Below are 18,808 nucleotides of genomic sequence, written 5' to 3'. Positions count from 1 at the left end.
TGGGCCAGGTGATGAGGGTAAGAACCAGGTGATAGCAGTTCAGAAAGTCAGAAGTAGTAGGATTCTGCACATATTGTGAAAGTAGAGGCAGGCAGATTTACAGATAGATCAGACTTGAGTGTGAAAGAGGAGTCAAGGATGACTTCAGGGTGTTCCATGAGGCCAGTGCCCAAAGCTTTCATTTCTACCACTTTATCTCTAATATGTAGTAGGCAATAAATATATATTCTTCACAATAATAACATGAAATATTTACAATTATTGTCATTCCCAGTTTGAAGATGAGGCAACTGAGGCAGAGAGAGTGGAAGTTAACTTGCTCAAGACCACACAATGAGGAAGTACCCTTTCCTTCTTTCTTCTTTCCTTTTTTCCTCCCCCTGCCCACCTCTCTTCCTCTCTTTGTTTCTTTCTCTTCTTTTAAAATATAGGAGAGTCTAGACCATCTTTATAAGGAGATAGAAATGATAGAGTAGGGAAGGAGAAACTGATAATGTAGGAACCATAATTAAGGAGCAAGTTTCAATGCAGTGGAAGGGAAGAAGGAAGGATACAGAAAAGGAAGCTGAAAAAAAGCAGCAGTGAATTAGGAAGAAACCTCAATAAATGTGTTTGTTTCATTCAAGCCTGCTTTTAATATTTTTGGACCTTCATTCTTCTATGTTTTTCTTAGAATAAGTTTATCAAGCTCCTTGATAAATCCTGTTGGAATTTTGATTGGAATTGCATTGATTTCTCTCTCACCACCACTGCTTGCCCAAATTGTTGCAATGCCTCTCAAGTGGTTTCTCTGCTTTTTCCCTTGCTCCTCCACAAGATAAATCATGTCATTTCTTTTCTCAAAGTCTTTCATTTGCTTCCCAACTCCAAGTCCCTACAGAGACTGGCCTGTTGCCTCTTTGACCTCATTGCCTACTGCACTCTCCCTTTCTCCCTCCTGCCCAGCCATGTTGTCCTCTTTGCTGTTCCTCAGATATTCCTGGCAAGCTCCTGTCTCAAAGCATTTTCCCTCATTTATTCTTTTGTTTGGAAAGTATTCCCTCAGATATCTGAATAGCTTGCTCCTTCTCTTTTAGGTTCCTGATTTTAACTTGCAACTGTCTCCATTCCATTCCTATCTTCCTTCCCTGCTTTGGCGGTTTCCTCCAAAGCACTTATCACCACATATCATACATTTTACTTTTATGTATTAGTCTATCTTTTCACTAGACTATTAGCTCAATGAAAGAAAAGGCTTTTGTCTCTTTTGTTCACTCATATATCCCCATCAACTGCAAAAGTGCCTGATAAATAGTTCACATTCAATAAATATTTATTGAACGAATTAATAAAGAACAAAGTGAAGAAGGAATTCGACCTAATAGAGACCAAGACTCATTATAGTAAGAATACTATAATTAAAATAGTGATGGCACAGAGATGGATGGGGGTTTTTTTGAAAAGCACTTATTACCCACCATTGAGTACATGATGGACTAACCAATAAATGGTACTAAGCCAAGTGATTATATAAAAATGAAATTGGATCTTTACCCATCTCCCATGCAAAAAGCAATTCTAGGTATATTAAAAACTTGTATATGAGAGATAAAGTAAAAAACTCACTGTACATAAAAGAATGTATTTAAGCAATAGTTCTTATTTCAAAATTTAGTTTCAAAACAAAGCACACAATTAATTTTAGTTGTTCTTCATGAAAAAAAAAAAAGGAAAGAACAGGTATTCAACAATGTCAAATGCCAATAGGAGATCAAGTGACACTGAGTACAGAACATGGAAGAGTATATCTGGTAAATAAGGACCTTACTGAAAGCAGTTTTAGCACAGTGGTGCCAACAAAATTCAGACTGTAACACATTGAGATGAATGAAGCTAAGATATCGAGAACTAGGTGAACACTACTCCTACAAAGCTGTTGAGATTCAGATTCAGTCAACAGTTCTTCAATGGCAGATGCTATATGAAGCAGTAGGTATTTCATTTTCAGGATGGAGGAAACCTGGACATGTATTTGATATGTATTTCTTAAATAGCTACTGTATTTGGGCATGTTCTCTGATTGAACAGAAAAGTCAGTACTGACTCAAAATCTGGGTAACAGAGAAAACTGTTGGCTCAAAAGCCAAGAACAAGAAAAAGAAAAATGATGTCACTCTCAGGAAATTTTTTGTTTTTGTCTTTCCTTTTGTTTTCGTAAATGTTATTTCATTATTTATGTTAACATATATTGATTTTATTTCATAAACATTATTTCAGTATGTTAATATATATTGGTTTTATTATTATTTTTAAATGAATTTCATAAATACAGATTTTTAAAAATTCTCAGTTTTAAGTTCTATTATGATAAATATTGGCATGCTAGTTATATAAACAAAAAGTCTTTGGTGTGCTTAATAATGTTTAAGAATGGAAAGGGGTTAATACAATGGTCGTAGTGCCAATAAGCAAAATCATATGATTTATCTCTAGCAATGCTTAACGGAAAGGAACAAAATAGATTACTCAATTGATTCAAGATCAGGTATTGCTAAGAGGACTAGCACATTCAGTCATTAACTCATTAAAAAAAAATTATTAAACCCTGACTGAAGACCAGATGCCAGGCTAGCTAAGTCTAAAGATACAAAAGGAAAAGACAGACTATGTATGTACAAGAAGTTTCCAGTATGGAGAGGAGAAAAACAAACAGAGCTCAGGCAACAAAAAGTTTTTTTGAGCACCTGACAAAACCAGGGCACAAAAATGAATAATAAGTGGTAACAGCTGTCACAGAATTTACAGTTTGATACTGTAATCCGATTTATCAGTTCCTTAACTAAACTTTATGAATCAAACTAAATTTTGTTCTTAATGAGTGTAATTATTCATTGCCTTCAAAGCAATTAGATAAGCAGAACAACTTGTCTACCTGTGTTTTGAACAACAAAAAAAAGTGCTTTCTCTTTTAAAAGAGAAAACATTTAAATATTTCTTGATATTCAATTAATGCACTATTATAATTAACATGCCCTTTATCGTTAATCGCCCTTGTCTTCTATAGTAACTTTCTGGCTGAGTTTCTGCTTCTCTATCCCACTGGTGAGAGTTACAAATTACTCTAAAACTAAGCTCTAAACTTTCAAATCTAAGGGATTTATGTTTGAGCCCTCATTAGATGGCCAATGCTTGTTCTCAAATTGGGTAGTTCTCTTTAATCAGGGAAATAGATGGAAATCCTCTCTTTCTCTGCTATCACTCTCACCCTAAAATTTAAAAAACATGGATGTTTCTCTGTTGTTCCACACCCAGTGGATTAGTTTTAAAAAACTTTGGAATTGAAATCTTTCTGTTGAGAAAGTCTTGACACCTAATTGGGGAAAGGAAGAATTAGGAAGAGAGATACGTTGAGTATATATGTACCTCCCATGACCCAACGTGTCCCTCTTATCGTATAACCTATCCCATGCCCCAGAAACAGCTTAATGTAATGTCCTAATGTCTTAAGATGTGGAAACATAACACAAAACACATGTGCATAAAAGTGACAGTACTTAAATTGTGGACTACAAATCACAGTGGCATATATTTTGCAATGCTGTAAAAATTGTAAAATATTAACCATTATGGAACCACTTAAAGCAAAGATACTGTGTCTTCTCATGAGAGTTCTACTAGAGCAAGTGGGTGGTCCTCCTGAAGCCCTTTTTTTAACTCCCCTGTCTTCTCTCAGATGTCCTCAATAAAATGACATTCACTGTAGTGGACCGAGTAGTGTCCTCTCAAAACATAAATCCACCTGAACCTCAGAATGTGACCTTATTTGGAATAAGGGTCTTTGCAGATATAATGGAGGTAAAGATCTCAGGATAAAATCATCCTAAATTAGAGTGAGCCCTAAATTCAATGACAGGTGTTCTTGTAAGAGACAGAAAAGAAGAAAACACAGAGGCACAGGGGAGAAGGCCACATGAAGATGGAGGTGAAGACTGAAATTTTGCCACCACAAGGCAAGAAATGCCAGGAGCCACCAGGAGCTGGAGAGACAAGGGAACATTCTCCCCTAGAGCCTTCAGAGAGAATGTGGTCCTACTGACACCTTGAGTTCACACTTCTAGCTCCCCAAAATGTGAGAAAATAAATTATTCTTGTCTTAATCACCTAGTTTGTGATAATTTTTATGGCAGCCATAGAAAACTAATACACTCGTTGATTCTCAAACTGATGAAAAATATGTTTTTCTTCTGGTTTTTGGTTTCCTATGTGTAAATATCAATAACAAATCCATACAAAACCATAAAACATAATTTGGACAGATATAATAGAATTTATATCAAACCCTAAAGTTCAAAATTTCAGATTTCATAAACCTAAGGAAAAGTTATATAACAATACTAATTTGTTTTTTTTTTCAAATTTTCAATCCAAAGCCATGTATTTCAATAAATACCTTAAATTCTTTAGATGAGATTCTAGAAAACGTATAGCCTGTTTATTATTTACTACTAAATTTTGAATGTATGACCCTTCTGTGGTCTTTTGTACTTGCTCTTCTTTAACAATCAAAAACAATAAAAAATAGATTTCCACAAGGTGCTGGGGATACAAGAAACCAGTTATATGTTAGCACTTATGTTCTTATTTTCATGATCATACATTTTTGAGACATATACCTCTTTGAGAAGCTGCTAAAAACTTTTTTCCAGTCCCAAAAAAAGTACATACAAATTTTTTACACAGAAAAATTTGTGTGCTGTATCATAAAGATCACAGCCCCCTTGAAATCCATCTGTAGCTCCTCTAATGGTTCAAAGACTCTCAGGTTAAGAACATTCAGGCAAAACTGTAAAGAGAGTTGATAGATGTTGCATAGCTTTTGGTGTCATATATACTATTCAGATACACTGTCATTGTTTTCTCTTGAGGTCCTAAAATTATTTTGCCCAAAATAATTACAAGATTTGTAATGATATTAACAATGGCACTCACTTTAGCAGGACATACACTATAAGGGAATATTAATAAATATCTTCTAAATGTCACTAAATAAAGAATTTTCTCTAGAGTATGAGGTTTTAAAGCATTATAATCATGTGTGTGAATTTATTACCCCTTTCAAACAAATTTTTTCAAAGGAAATTTTATACTGGAAACATAGAAGAAGGGGGATTTAATAGAGAGAAATCTGATTCACAACAAATAGTCATGAATACAGGAACTCCAAAAGTTAAGTGTACCTAATGGGGAAAATGTTCCCAATGAACTTGAATAAATACCTCATCTGTCATTAGGGTTGCAATTGATCTGCCAATCTCATGGTACTGTTGACCCTTTCCCAGGGGTCCCAGAAGAATGAACAAAAATCTGTAATTAAGAAGAAAAAAAAACAAAAAGTTTCAAGGTAGAAATATAAAAAATAACTTTAATAGTTACAGAATCACTCAGCTTAAAGGACTTATTTAAGATGGGGGATGTGATGTAAAATACTTACATATTTTTTCACAGTTTATTATTGTTTGGAAACATTTTAAGATGATTTCCACTTATGCTTAAGATCCCTAAGCAATGGGAATCCATGGTTATTTTGATCTCAGTATTTTCCCATATAGTTACCCTTAGAGTCTACATGATAGTGAGAATCTTAAGGATTGTATAATCCTTAGAGGAGGAGGGTGAGAAAACTAAAATATGATTAAGCTTTTCTGAATTACAAGGAAGAGAACTCACTAATATTCAAATTGTAGCATCGGGTAAAGAGGAAAAAGGTAACATAATAGTATAAACAAAGAAAGAACATGGTCAAAAAAATAGCAGTTATATGTGCAATTTGCATTAAATAAAAAAAAATGGTCAGGAATCAAAAGATAAATTAGGCAGAAGAAACAGGGAGTTAATGATCTACTAATTCCAATTATGGAGGAATATAAATACTAGCTACATTGTGATATTCCATCTAAATTAGACTGAAAGTCTAGCAAACTCATCATCACAACTGGAGCTTTTGAAGAAATCTATACACGCTCTAGTTTTGGAGGACTCTGGCAATTGTCTCTGAAAAAGGTCAATGCTGCAGAGAAATTGAGAAAATTTTAAAATGCCCTATATTCTGCAATATAATTCAGTGGTATTAATTTGCTAAATGGTTTATGTTCTTACATGTGAAGACTAAATAGCTTTATAAGGTATACCAAATCAGATACTATACTCCTACCTTTCATTTAACTATAAACTTTAAAGATTGTACATGTTTTTACACGAAGCATATATTGCACAGTCTTAGAGAGTCTGACATCGATTTTTTTGTGTTAGTTTTACCTGAACCCAAGTCAATTTCTACTATACAGAAATGTCTACTACACATTTAAAAGAGGACCAGCTTACTGTGGTGGCAGGTGCTTTATCAACTATAATACTTTTAAGAAATTTTATAACCTATGTACATCTTGCTGTTTTTCAGGTTTCCACTTCATGGGCTATTTATAAAGTCCTAAAAAATTATTTTCTGACATTTTTACTATGTGTGCTATTATATTCATGGTGTGCCCTTTGTCCTCCGAAGAAAGAATAATTAGGAACCTTGAACAGCTTTCTTTATTCTACTTGTCTAACTAATCTTCTTCCATTTTTCACCTTTCCAAACTAAACAGTCTAGTCTTTTTAATCTCTCCCTTACACAGTGGCTCTACTGTGCCCCTAATTTTTCCTCCATTGTTCTCTACACATATTTTGCTATGTCAGTATGAAATGAGGTCACCTAAACCTTGACAGTTTTCAAAGTGAGGGTATGTAACCCCATTAAGGCTTTTCTCTACTCCTGGGAATTTTTCTTTTCTCTCCTTTGAAATACAGGAACTCTCATTGTCATAAATAGCCATCATTGACGCAGAATTTCATCAGACACCTTCCTAAATGGTGGAACAAGAATTCACTGCTTGGAGGACTGAAAAGGAATTTTAAACTACTAAAATAATACCTCTACAATTAGTAAGTCTGATATCTGACACCTGAAGTCCAAATTCCCAGAAACTCTGAATAGGTTGCAAGTTGTATATAGAAAAAATGCGGTCTAATCAGAGAGTCAGATGCCACGTTAATGTGCTCAAGTTTTCTTCCCTCTTTTTAATAAAAGTTGGCATGTATCAGAAGTCTTGGGAACCCTCCCAAGGATGAACGGACACTTCTTCCTACAACCTGAATGGTAACCAGGTTCCTGCCTCAAATCTGTTCCTGTCACAGATTCAGGGATGGGGTCACCAGATCCCACTTCCCTTTGCTGAGCTCTTATGGAATGAGGCCTCTCCTGGCTAAACTAGTCCACATTTTTGGAATATTTTATCCACCAGCAAAGCACAGAGTGATATAATATGCTATGTTTTTAGTTAAGGCCAAAGATCCATGGAGGAAACGTATTTTACAAACCAAGAACCTGAACTTTTCATCATTTTTAAATTGGCTGAGGCATTCAGTGTTTGGAAGTGGAAGGATACTAAAGCATCTGGAACAGCTGCATCAATCAGAGGGCACCAATCATGGGGGAAAGGGGCCCTCCTTAAGTATGTTTTGCTATATGAATGCAGATGGAGTAAATAGCTGTCTGTATACAGGAATCACATTTAATGGGAGGGAAAGGGAAGAAAACAAGGTCCACTGAATGAATCGCTAGGAACCTAACATGCTGAAGTTAATGTTCTTTTCTTTTTTCCACAGTTTTGCCCATGGACATATATTTTATTTATAAAATAGAGATAAACTATAAACAATGTAATTCAGTTCGTATTATCCTTAAGTTGTTAGTTTCTATGTATAGTTGAATGAAAAAATATGTTTAGGTAATCAAATTAAATTTGCACTTTTGATTTGACTTCAACAACAGTACCATGATGCTACTACCAATAATTCTTCAGACTCTGCATGGGAAACACATATATGCCTGGGATGGAAATACACACTACATTAGATAGAGCAAGGCCTCTCTTAATGATGGCACTTGCATGCATTTGGAAGGCATACTAATTCAAGCATAAGCTATGAAACTTTTACTTTTCTGAGTCTGACCACACTCATATACAGGATCCTCTCTTCAGCCCACAATCAATTTTTAGCCACATTGCAATCCTTGAGGACAGCCCAACACTTTACCCTTTTTATCAACATTATAAGAAAGGATTTGTATGGTGATATTGACCAGGGTATTCAGAGATGAGGAGCATGCCTAACAGAAAACATCGGAGTTTGAGAGAAAGGAGGAAAGAACAGAATAATTTTTAAAGTATTTTTCTCCTCTTCCACAAACAAGAAGGAACAATTTTGTGCATTTCACATTCGTTTCTAGGAGAACTTTCAGAGGAAATTATACTTATTTACTCTTTGTTTTCTTGTTTTGGTTTTGGACAATTTCTTTTACCAATAAAAAAAAAATGGTTTCAGAAAAATGCAAAAGATGCTCTTATACTTTTTACCTGGTTGGAATTGGGACTTCAGCCAGGCCTTGAAGCAATACAGCAGGAGACAACCTCACAAACGCAACCACAGTTCGATCCAAGAATTCCAATTCCCCAACTAAGATGTTTGAAGCTTCAGCACCTGGAGGAATCTTTTTCATAAAATGCAGATCAACCTGAGAGCATCACAAAGTAAAATAAGATAAACCAAAATTTGCTAAGTCATATCCCAGCACAGTGCTTCACAAGTGGTAACCCATCAATAAACATAGGTGAAATAAATATAACTTATATAAGTAATACGTAAATCAAGTTTTAACATAGTTAAACATCTCATTTGCCCTTTAAAAATAATAACTTTCTTCTTGTGTGTTTTTCGAAGTTCTCATATAGAAGGTGAATACTCTAGTTTCTCTATTCAATGTTTTTAAAAGAAGCTTCTCCAGCATCAGCAATCTTGAAATTTTCAGGGAGAAAAGCATATGTGCTCAATTAGATGAATATATTTTAATCATCATTTAATTAGTATTTGCCAATAGGCTTAAATATTTTTATATTACATCATCTTAATTTTGTGACAAAATATTTCAACTAATACTCAAAATATGCCTATTTCAAAAGAAATATAATCATGTTTCTCTTTACAGTATAAATTATGATTTTAGTCTATCTTTCTTCTAGTTTTTCTATATCCTTCACATTCTATAGTTGGTCTGACCACTCTTCAATTTTCATTTCTCATCAGACATTAGAATTTAAATATAGCAAAGTAAAGAAAACAATAAATGTATTAACATTTGACGTTGCTGAACGGGCAGAGTTGAATTTCTGATATGAGATGTCTGTGGTTGAAATGAATGAACACAAAACAAAAGCGATCATTTACAAGAAAAAAAATGCTTAAAAGGCGAAGTCTGAAAAATGATTGTAAAACACTCTCAAAAGTAAATATCAATTTTTAATGGTCAGGGCCTCAGTGAAAACTAAGCAATGACTTTAAAGTCAATTTCACAAGGCCTATTTCTTGTTTCTAATTCATTTGAGTTGTTTTTATAGATACCTTTTTGTAGGGAGAGTAAGAGTATATCTGCTATAGTAACTGGTTTATGCTCTCATGTGAATGAAATGGGGGCCCAAGATCAAAGTCGGAATAGGTACGAAGAGAGAAAAGAGCTTCAGTAAATATAGGTGAGGCTTGGATTTTTTTCTTTTGCAAATTTAATGATTTGAAAAGATTTTTTTCTGAGAAGTTTACAATGAAAAAAATTAAAACTTTTGGATGAGGACCTTAGGAAGTCCACCACCAGACTGTAGTGACGACATTTAATATGTTGTTTTCAGAAATCAAGACCTCAGCATAGCTATTTGGAAGGATTATAACTACTTAATTTTTCTGTAAGATATGAGTGTCATAAAACATAAATACTATTATGTGACGTATACATTTTATCACAAGGATTAAACATAAAAATAATCTTCAGTACTCCACCAAAAATAGTAAACAGAACCAATGTTCTATTTTAAAGAAAAAGAAAAATGATTTAACAAACCAAAACTGCCTATAAAAAATTATGACAAGTATTATAAATTGCAAAATTTTCAAACTACAAATATACTTCCAAATATAAATCTGTAAACTCATAAAACATATACATTGGGATATCATATGGTAAATATTTTCCTTTTATAGAATCCTTAATTTATAGATACAAAGTATTTATTTATCTTAATACTGGAAGGTTAAATTTCATGGAAATTTTTATCATATTTTTGGATTTATTTTTCAAGCTAGAAGAAATGCACACTTTGAAAATGCTTTAAATTGGTAATGCTTTACAATTTTATGATAATGCATACATTTTCAAGAAGGGAATAAAAGACACACTATTAGCCCTGTGAGAAAAACATAGTATATTTTCATCTTCATAAGTCTTTTAGAGCCTAACAAACAACAAAGTTTTTTTCTCCCAATGGAAATAACAATTACACAATGTTAATACACTGGAACAAAATTTAAACTAAGAAAAAAGCTCTCTAAGAAAATCTACAAATGATAAATAGGAATTATATTGGTAATAGCCATCATAACTTTACTGAGAAATTTAAATTCCACCCAAAACTTTCTATAAGTTTATTTATTGTTTGGCAAATGTCATAGGCTTCACTATTGAAGTCTGTGCCTCAGACTGGTGGCAATCATACAAATAAATGCCTTAAGATGCAATTTAATTAATTAATGAGTACATAGTGTGCTAAAAATAGTCAAATTTATAACAGGAAATATACGGTCCTAGCATTTGAATTATTTTTGTATTACATAATACCTAATATATCGATTTATGTCTGTTGTTTAGAAAAAACATTAAAATACACAGAATTTGAGGTTTAGCAAATTTATCTTTTGCTTTGAAATGTAATAACTTATAGCTTATCTGGAGTAGCCATTATATTATACTCATTACATTCTATTATTCTTGGAGTAGTCATATATTTGGGGGTAAGAGATTATATAACACATCATCTAATTATATTATTGCATTATACAATTACATATTATATTGTTCCTGGATTAGCCCTATATTTTTGTATTTGTGCTAATATACTGTTCATAAGAACCTTATCTGACAATCAAACCTTTTAATATAACAATTGTCTCCAAGACAATCCTCAAGTGGACTCAAACACTTGGAATGAGCATAAAGAAACCCTGGGATTTTCTTGTTCTCTGAACAGGACCTTGAAGAAATCAAGCTATACTCATGAATATGGATGTACACTCAGGCTTCTGGGCTTTCCAGACCTTTATGCTGAGAAGGGAAAGATGCTTTATGCTGGGCATTTTGTACTTAAGCCGTGGGTGAGAAACAGGTATATCTCTAGGGAACAAGGTTAGACAGAAGATCATGGTGAAACAAGAAGTGTCTGGACAAGCCACACGCTGAGACGGGAAGGAAATGCTGATGGGACTTCAGGGAGAAAGCTTAAGTCTTAAGGCCATTATAGAAAGCACAAGAAAATTAATAGGGATTCTCTGGGGGAGAAATGGTGTTGTGACACTAACCAGCCAGTGATCTTGAGCAGCTCTCTTGCTCTCTCTGGGATTCAGCTTTCTCACTTTCTAAATGAGAAGATTTCCAAGGTTTTCTACTGTTCAGGGATTTAATAATCCAACTCACTGTAGTACGTTTCACATACTAAAGACAGATGCAGAGGAAAGTTCTCTCTACATAGAAAATAATATGAAGTCCTCTTTGGATCTTTTGAAATAAAAGAAACATTACCAACATCTGAGAAACACTAAAGTAGTCATCTCCATGTCAGTTTAAAAAACAAAGAGATATGGAGTGTTTTCACACATCTGCTTTTTTTTTTTTTTATTTTATTTTCACACATCTGCTTTTTAAAAGCATTGTGGGAAGCAAAAACCTGATAACTCAGATTATGCTCAAAAACATTCCTTAAGTTAATGAATTTAGTGAGATTATCCATTGGAAGGGTTAAAAATATGTAGATTGAGGGCACTTGAATGGCTTAGTTGGTTAAGCGTCTGACTTCGGTTCAGGTCATGATCTTGCAGTTCATGAGTTCGAGCCCCGTGTCAGGCTCTGTGCTGACAGCTCAGAGCCTGGAGCCTGCTTCACATTCTGTGTCTCCCTCTCTCTCCGGCCCTCCCCTGCTCACGCTCTGTCTCTTTCTCTCTCAAAAATAAACATTAAAAAAATTTTTTTAATGTAGATGGAATATACCAAAGATATAGGATCAAGTCACATGTCCTTAACATCTCAAAATTCTAATGGGTTTTGGAATCTAAACATTAAAGCTTAAATCTTTACATAGACACAGTAACCTGGAGACTAGCCGAGCTTTGAGCAAATTCACTATCAAAGTGAAGTCATTAGAGCTAAAAATAACAACAAACAAAACAAAACAAAAACAAAAAAAACTTTACCTCATGTGCCTATAAAATCTGGCATGAAAATTTATTTCCATAATGATGGATCACATGTGATTTTCCCCAACCCTATTACTCCGCCCTCCCAGTTTATAAGGTAAAAAGTATTACTTGGAAAAAAGTTCCAGAACTAACGGCTTAAATTCTATTAAATCTCATAGGATTTATTCAACAAATACATCTCAAGCACTGTTCAAGGCATGAGACATCCAGAGAAGACCAAAATATATTATATTCTGGTCTAGTATTTATTTTTGATACTACTATCTCCACTAATATTAACAACAACAACAACAACAACTACTACAGCAGCCACATTTTACTGAACATCTACTATATGCTCAGCACTCTGCCAGGCTCTGTGTATATATTCTCATTTAATCTTTACAACAAAATTATAAATAGGTATTGTTATTCTTATTTTACAAATAAGGAAGCTGAAGTTCAGAGAACTTCTCCAAGATCAGATCGCTTATAACGGCTGGAGTTAGAATTCATGAACTGATTCTCTTCCTCAAAACCACGTTCTTTCCAGTGCTCCATGATATGCATGAAACACTGAGGAATATAGATGGTTGGCACTGAGTAGAGGGCTATAAAAATTTCACTTGCCTGTTAAAAGATGAAATGGACCAGCGATTGGAAATGTAATAAGGAAGAAAAGGGTTAAAGGAAAGAATGTATATCTTTTCTCTCTTCTGTAGTTCTAATTGTTTTGGGGGACCTGAACATAAGACTACCGTCTCCAACGGGCAGTATTCATTTGCTTTCAAATGTGATAAAGCATTGGTGAAGGCTGCAAAGATAGGTCAGAGAACTAAAAGCAAAATGATATGGAGATATAAAATTCAGTGTCAAGGGGTTATATCCTTTAAACAAGTTAAAAGGTAGTTTATTTGAAGGGATGTGAATTATTATCCTTGTTTTTGAGAATGTTAAATATGCCCTTGTTATACTGTTAGTGCCTGCATAAATAGGTAAGCAACTTTTTATGTCACTGCTTTTAAGATATTGTTTCAAATGAAGAATTTCAGAAATTAAATATATGGCAGTTTCTGACAATTTTGTTCCAACTTGCAGATGAATGAAGATGTGATGCTTTAAAAAGATGTGTTTTTTGGAGCGGCAAATGGAATACATTTGAACTGGCTTAATATTTGAATCACATGCCTCCATACGGTGAAATGAGCTTTGAACCACTGGAGAAACATAGCCCGAGTGTGCCCTCACCTCTCTCTCTTGCTGGTGTGGAGGTCCTTTTTCATGCCTTTGTTTCATCCCACAGGGACTAGTATGCCCCTTTTGTTGGCCTCCCAGTCCCTGCACGCATAATTAACAGACTTAAGCTGGTACACCATGCTCCCACGGAGACTTCGCCAGGCACCAGAGGGAGAACATGCACATGACTAGACCTAGGCCACTTGGGCATTGGCAGAGGCATTCTGAAACAGCAACAAGGAGCTGATGGCCATTAATCTTCAGAAGCTTGATGCAGGCAACTTCCTCTGCTCTGCCTCCCTTTCCCACCTCCTCCCACTGTTAAAGTGATTGCCAGTGCTAAGCATTTTAGGGGGAAAAGAAATCACTCTGGGTTAGGACTGTTTCAGCCACTCAGATAAAGAGGATTGTTGACTCTCTTTAGTTTTCGTTAACAGGGAAACTCCTCTTTCCTGTTCAAGCGTTAGTTTGCCATAACCTACAATAGCACATATACAATGTCAAGAATTTGCTGACCAAAATCACATGTATTCTATTTTCTTAGAATACGTTTAGGTAAATGATTTCATTTGAATTGTCTCTACTTAGATGTATCCCCCAACAGAGTCAGTTTTTATCATGTTTTATTCAAAATTCTGTTGCCTTATTATATTCTAGTGTTTCCCTACACTAATGCCTTGCTACATTACCATGATGAATCTTCATATGATTTGTTTTTCCACAGAGGAAAAATGATTTTGAAAAAAAATAACCAGCAAACCTTTTCATCAATAAACTTCTGTGATATTGTCTGTGAAGTCATCTTTCTTTCTACAGGAGATACATTATACCAAGTGGCTGAAACCTGAAGACGGTACATAAAACTTACACATTTGGTTTTGTGAATAAGCAAAATGTTACATGTGAACTTAAATGCTAACATCATCTATTACAGGATCAAGCGTTGGCTAAGAAACCAAAACAGCGCATGCAAAAAGTTGTGTCAACACCTCTTAAAATGGGTAGTAATGTCTAGTAATAATTCAGCAGCTTACTTAAATGAGAGAGAGAAAAGCTTACCTTGCTAAAGTCAACAGTGCTGTTTTCTCTGCTCACATCATTTTTATTTTCAACACAGGCTGGAGCAGACTGAGGAGAAACAACCTGACCTGCTAAAAGAAATTGTTATTACAGAATACAAACAATTACTTACAGAATTCTAGACAGATTGAGTGAAAAATGAATTAATCTAGGCTAACAGAGGTTTCTTAATGAGTTTATGAGGTAAGCATGAAAGGTCAATATAAATAGATCTATATCAATACAAAACTCTTATTTATTAGTTACAGATAGAAATGGGAGAATTCAGTCAAGAAAAAGAAAGCCAATCCTTAGATTAAAACTCAATAACTGGGGCGCCTGGGTGGCGCAGTCGGTTAAGCGTCCGACTTCAGCCAGGTCATGATCTCGCGGTCCGTGAGTTCGAGCCCCGCGTCGGGCTCTGGGCTGATGGCTCAGAGCCTGGAGCCTGTTTCCGATTCTGTGTCTCCCTCTCTCTCTGCCCCTCCCCCGTTCATGCTCTGTCTCTCTCTGTCCCAAAAATAAATAAACGTTGAAAAAAAAAATTAAAAAAAAAAAACTCAATAACTAAAAGTTATTCTCTATAAAGAAAATCAGCTACAAAATATTTAAATCTAATCCTGGTTTGGAAACATCACTGATTTCTAAATTTCATCCAAAACTAATGACAGGTATAGATGACATATATTCATGAAAGGATAGATATCTATTACGACTTAAGCTCAACCTGAAGAATTTTAAATGTAAAGTTTTTTTTTTTAAGGGAAATATCTGAAAAGTACACAACTTATTGATGACTTCTAGTGCATCTGAAAAAAATGAGAAAAAATTCTTTGACAATAACACTTAGAGATTTCTGTATGAGAGGTCCAATTAGAAATACCCTTCCCTTACTCAGTACTAACACTTTGAATATGATTTTATCCTTGTTACTACACAATTATATAAGCGTACTGATATTGGTCTGCATGGGAAAAGATCAATAACCTTGAATTGCATTAGTCTTCCATTAACACCAACCAGCAACCTCATTACTTTGTAGTCTTTTTCCCATTAGGAAGATTATGACATTAGTTAAATAAATGGACAGTAGAGGAGGGGATGTGACAATGTGTATTTAAATTCCAGTTCACTAAATATGAAACATCTTTTTTCAATCACAACTTATCTGAAATCTGCCCAAACTCTGCAATTAAATGATAAAAATTAACTAACTCTGCTTAATTTCACTTGTGTCTTTCTTCTTCTTCCAAAATCTCTCCCTATCCTCACTTGTTACTTTTGCTGGGAAATCAGTAATGACGAACCAGCTTTGAAGCCTTGACCGTATTCATGACCATAACTCATGACTCCAAATTACTGCTCTTATTCTCCTCAGTCTTAGGAGTACTCTCTCCTCTCTGCCCGCCTCTTCTCTGTATCTACCTAAATCCCAATTTTATTCAAAGTTCACCTTTACTCTCATCTTTTCTAGTTACTAGAGTCTGTGCTTATCTGGACTTCTCTAAACTCCTAGTATATATACAAATAGGACCTTTTCTTTAAACTCTCTCCTGAAATCCCACTTACTCCTCGTACCTAGAAATTACCAAGTGTGACTTAAAATACTAATAATTTACTTTCAAATATTACTATAATTTTGTTTTGGGAACTGTTAAGGCTCTCAGGCAGTGGTCATTTATTAATAGGTACAATTTTTTTTTATTTTAAAATTGTTATATTGCCAGAAAGTAATGGACTTAAGGTTCTTCCAAAACTTAAATATTTCTCTGCTTTCGCTAAACAAAGTAAAATAATATGGTGAAGATTTTAAAAATGAATTTTCAGGGCGCCTGGGTGGCACAGTTGGTTAAGCGTCCGACTTCAGCCAGGTCACGATCTCGCGGTCTGTGAGTTCGAGCCCCGCGTCGGGGTCTGGGCTGATGGCTCGGAGCCTGGAGCCTGTTTCCGATTCTGTGTCTCCCTCTCTCTCTGCCCCTCCCCCGTTCATGCTCTGTCTCTCTCTGTCCCAAAAATAAATAAACGTTGAAAAAAAATTAAAAAAAAATAAAAATGAATTTTCAAGTGAATTTACCTCAAACTATGTGTGCACATTCTGATTATATCATATTCCAAGAAAAATAGGAACTTCAGAGAAACAACAGACTTAAGCTGCATCAGTTATTTTCATTCTCCCATTTCTAACTGCACTGTGCAGCTATGACTGTGAACTTTTCATTAGCAGCCATTTCATTTATCATTCTCAAAATAATAACCGTAATCTTAAAAAACCTTTTACATAATGCATTTGTGCTAACAGATGTCTTCAATCACCAGTTTCACATCATTTCTCCATATTTTCATGAATTAGAACATTAGATGTATTTAAACCTAAATTTACTGAATGTTGTATAAAATTGAGTGGTGACATTCAAGGCATGGAAAAATTAAATAAACATATATCAGCTTTCTTATAATAATTTATTTCATGTGGTTTAAAACTACATGGAGGGACAATTATTTAATTCGATCAGTAAATACATGCAAAAAGAGAGTCAACCCAATGCGAAGTCACCAACTTCAAAGAGATTTTATGGGATCGACAGTGCACTGTAACTTAATATCTGAATAAACTGGATAGCCTATGTTTTCACATATATACTTTAAAAGCAGAATATTTTATAAATTAACTCCAGCTCATGTGATATCTTTTAAACACGGGCACTAGTATTTCCTCTTATAAATATTAACATTTTGAGATTCATTGTTCTCTATGCTATTCTTGTTCTAAGGTGATGAAAATTTTACAAAATATTATCTCATAAAGGTGGTAATCAGGAAGAGATTCGAGTTCTATTTCTATGACTATTTGAAGTGATATGGATAATGACCTAGTGGACAGTTTTAATTAGCAGGAGACAGAGTAGATGATGACAGGAAATTTCTTGCAAGTTCTAGATTCTACAGATGTGTACAGAATGTATGCTGACACAGGAAAAAGGCATAGAAACTACTGGCCTATGATATAGAAATATAAACCACAAATTTGATATATTTTACATTTCAGAGGTAATAGTTAAATAATAGTAAATATCAGTAATAAATATATTTAATCACATCATCAGTCCTGCAAAGTTTAAAGAGAACTCCAAATTTTTTTTCTTAATATGTATGTTAATTTGTTAAACTGAAACAATAGACATTAAATATGTTTATCTTCAAGGCAGCATCTGAAAACTTGGCAGGATGCAAAAAAAGTATATAGATATTATTATTTAAAAAATAAAATGATAAGTTTAGTTTGGGTTATTTTGAAAAGAGAGAAGCCTTTAAGGGGCTTAAAATATTGTTCTATATCTAGATCCATCTATATTCCCCAATATATATATATATATATATATATATATATAAAACAAATTATGAATCATAGTCTATTGGATGACCAAAAATTCCATAAATCAAAACAAATTCTATACTATAGTCTTTATCTTTGTAAACAATGATCTCTTTACTTTATTCCAACAATTATTGACTTTCAGAAGAAGGGGGAGGGCTTGGATTTCAAGACAACTTTTATTAACTTAAATACTGTTATATAAGAAAAATCAGAGGTTTTGAAAGGGCATTCCTTATTTTCTCTGTGATGTTTCAAACAATAGTAATTCACAGAATGACAATTTTCAGGTAGAGGACTGTACCTTCAACCAAAAGTGAAAATGTTTTCTAAAAAAATAACAAAGAATTTGCTAGGATATTTTCACTGCCAGAAAAAATCGTATAAAGTTAGGATTAGCACTCACATATGTGTGTGGAAGCTTTATGAATGCTGTTTTTTTATGATACTTTTTTAATCACAATGCCACAATGCTTGCAAACATACACGTTTTTGTCTATTTCTTAATATTACCTTCATTTTGCCCATTGACCACTATCCACATTAATGTATCCTATAAATAAATGTCATTGCCATATTTAATCACATCTGTTATTATAATTACGTCAATAGTTTTGAGGCATGAAGATGACTATCCAAAAAAAGGAGACATTTATTGACTCATAACCTAATTATATTTAGAGTAAATTATCCAAAAACTAATGAAAAGGGGACACCATTAGTATTAACTAGGAAATGGTCATGACTATTTCAACGTAAACATTTCAGACACCTAACTTCATCCTA

At 34.0% G+C, this 18,808-nt stretch overlaps 1 protein-coding gene across 7 annotated transcripts in view; it reads right to left on the bottom strand.

Moving 5' to 3' along the window:
* Positions 1–18,808, bottom strand: part of SLC4A10 (solute carrier family 4 member 10) — a 297,084-nt gene that overhangs the window by 90,518 nt on the left and 187,758 nt on the right. For 4 of the 7 annotated variants that reach the window (XM_040475187.1, XM_040475188.1, XM_040475189.1 and 1 more), the window contains exons 7-10: positions 14,650–14,741; positions 13,603–13,692; positions 8,439–8,596; positions 5,256–5,343 (exon numbers count right to left, since the gene is read on the bottom strand). In XM_040475187.1, coding sequence (XP_040331121.1) covers positions 5,256–5,343; positions 8,439–8,596; positions 13,603–13,692; positions 14,650–14,741 — 428 coding nt within the window. The remainder of the gene's footprint in view (positions 1–5,255; positions 5,344–8,438; positions 8,597–13,602; positions 13,693–14,649; positions 14,742–18,808) is intronic. The other 3 variants (XM_040475186.1, XM_040475190.1, XM_040475191.1) reach the window with 3 other exon arrangements.

The sequence above is a fragment of the Herpailurus yagouaroundi genome, unplaced genomic scaffold (genome assembly GCF_014898765.1).
Source record: "Herpailurus yagouaroundi ecotype Mexico unplaced genomic scaffold, PumYag 140, whole genome shotgun sequence".
Lineage (NCBI taxonomy): Eukaryota > Metazoa > Chordata > Mammalia > Carnivora > Felidae > Herpailurus > Herpailurus yagouaroundi.
The sequence above is the reverse complement of the archived record's forward strand: the minus strand, read 5'-3'. Positions and strand labels throughout refer to the sequence as shown.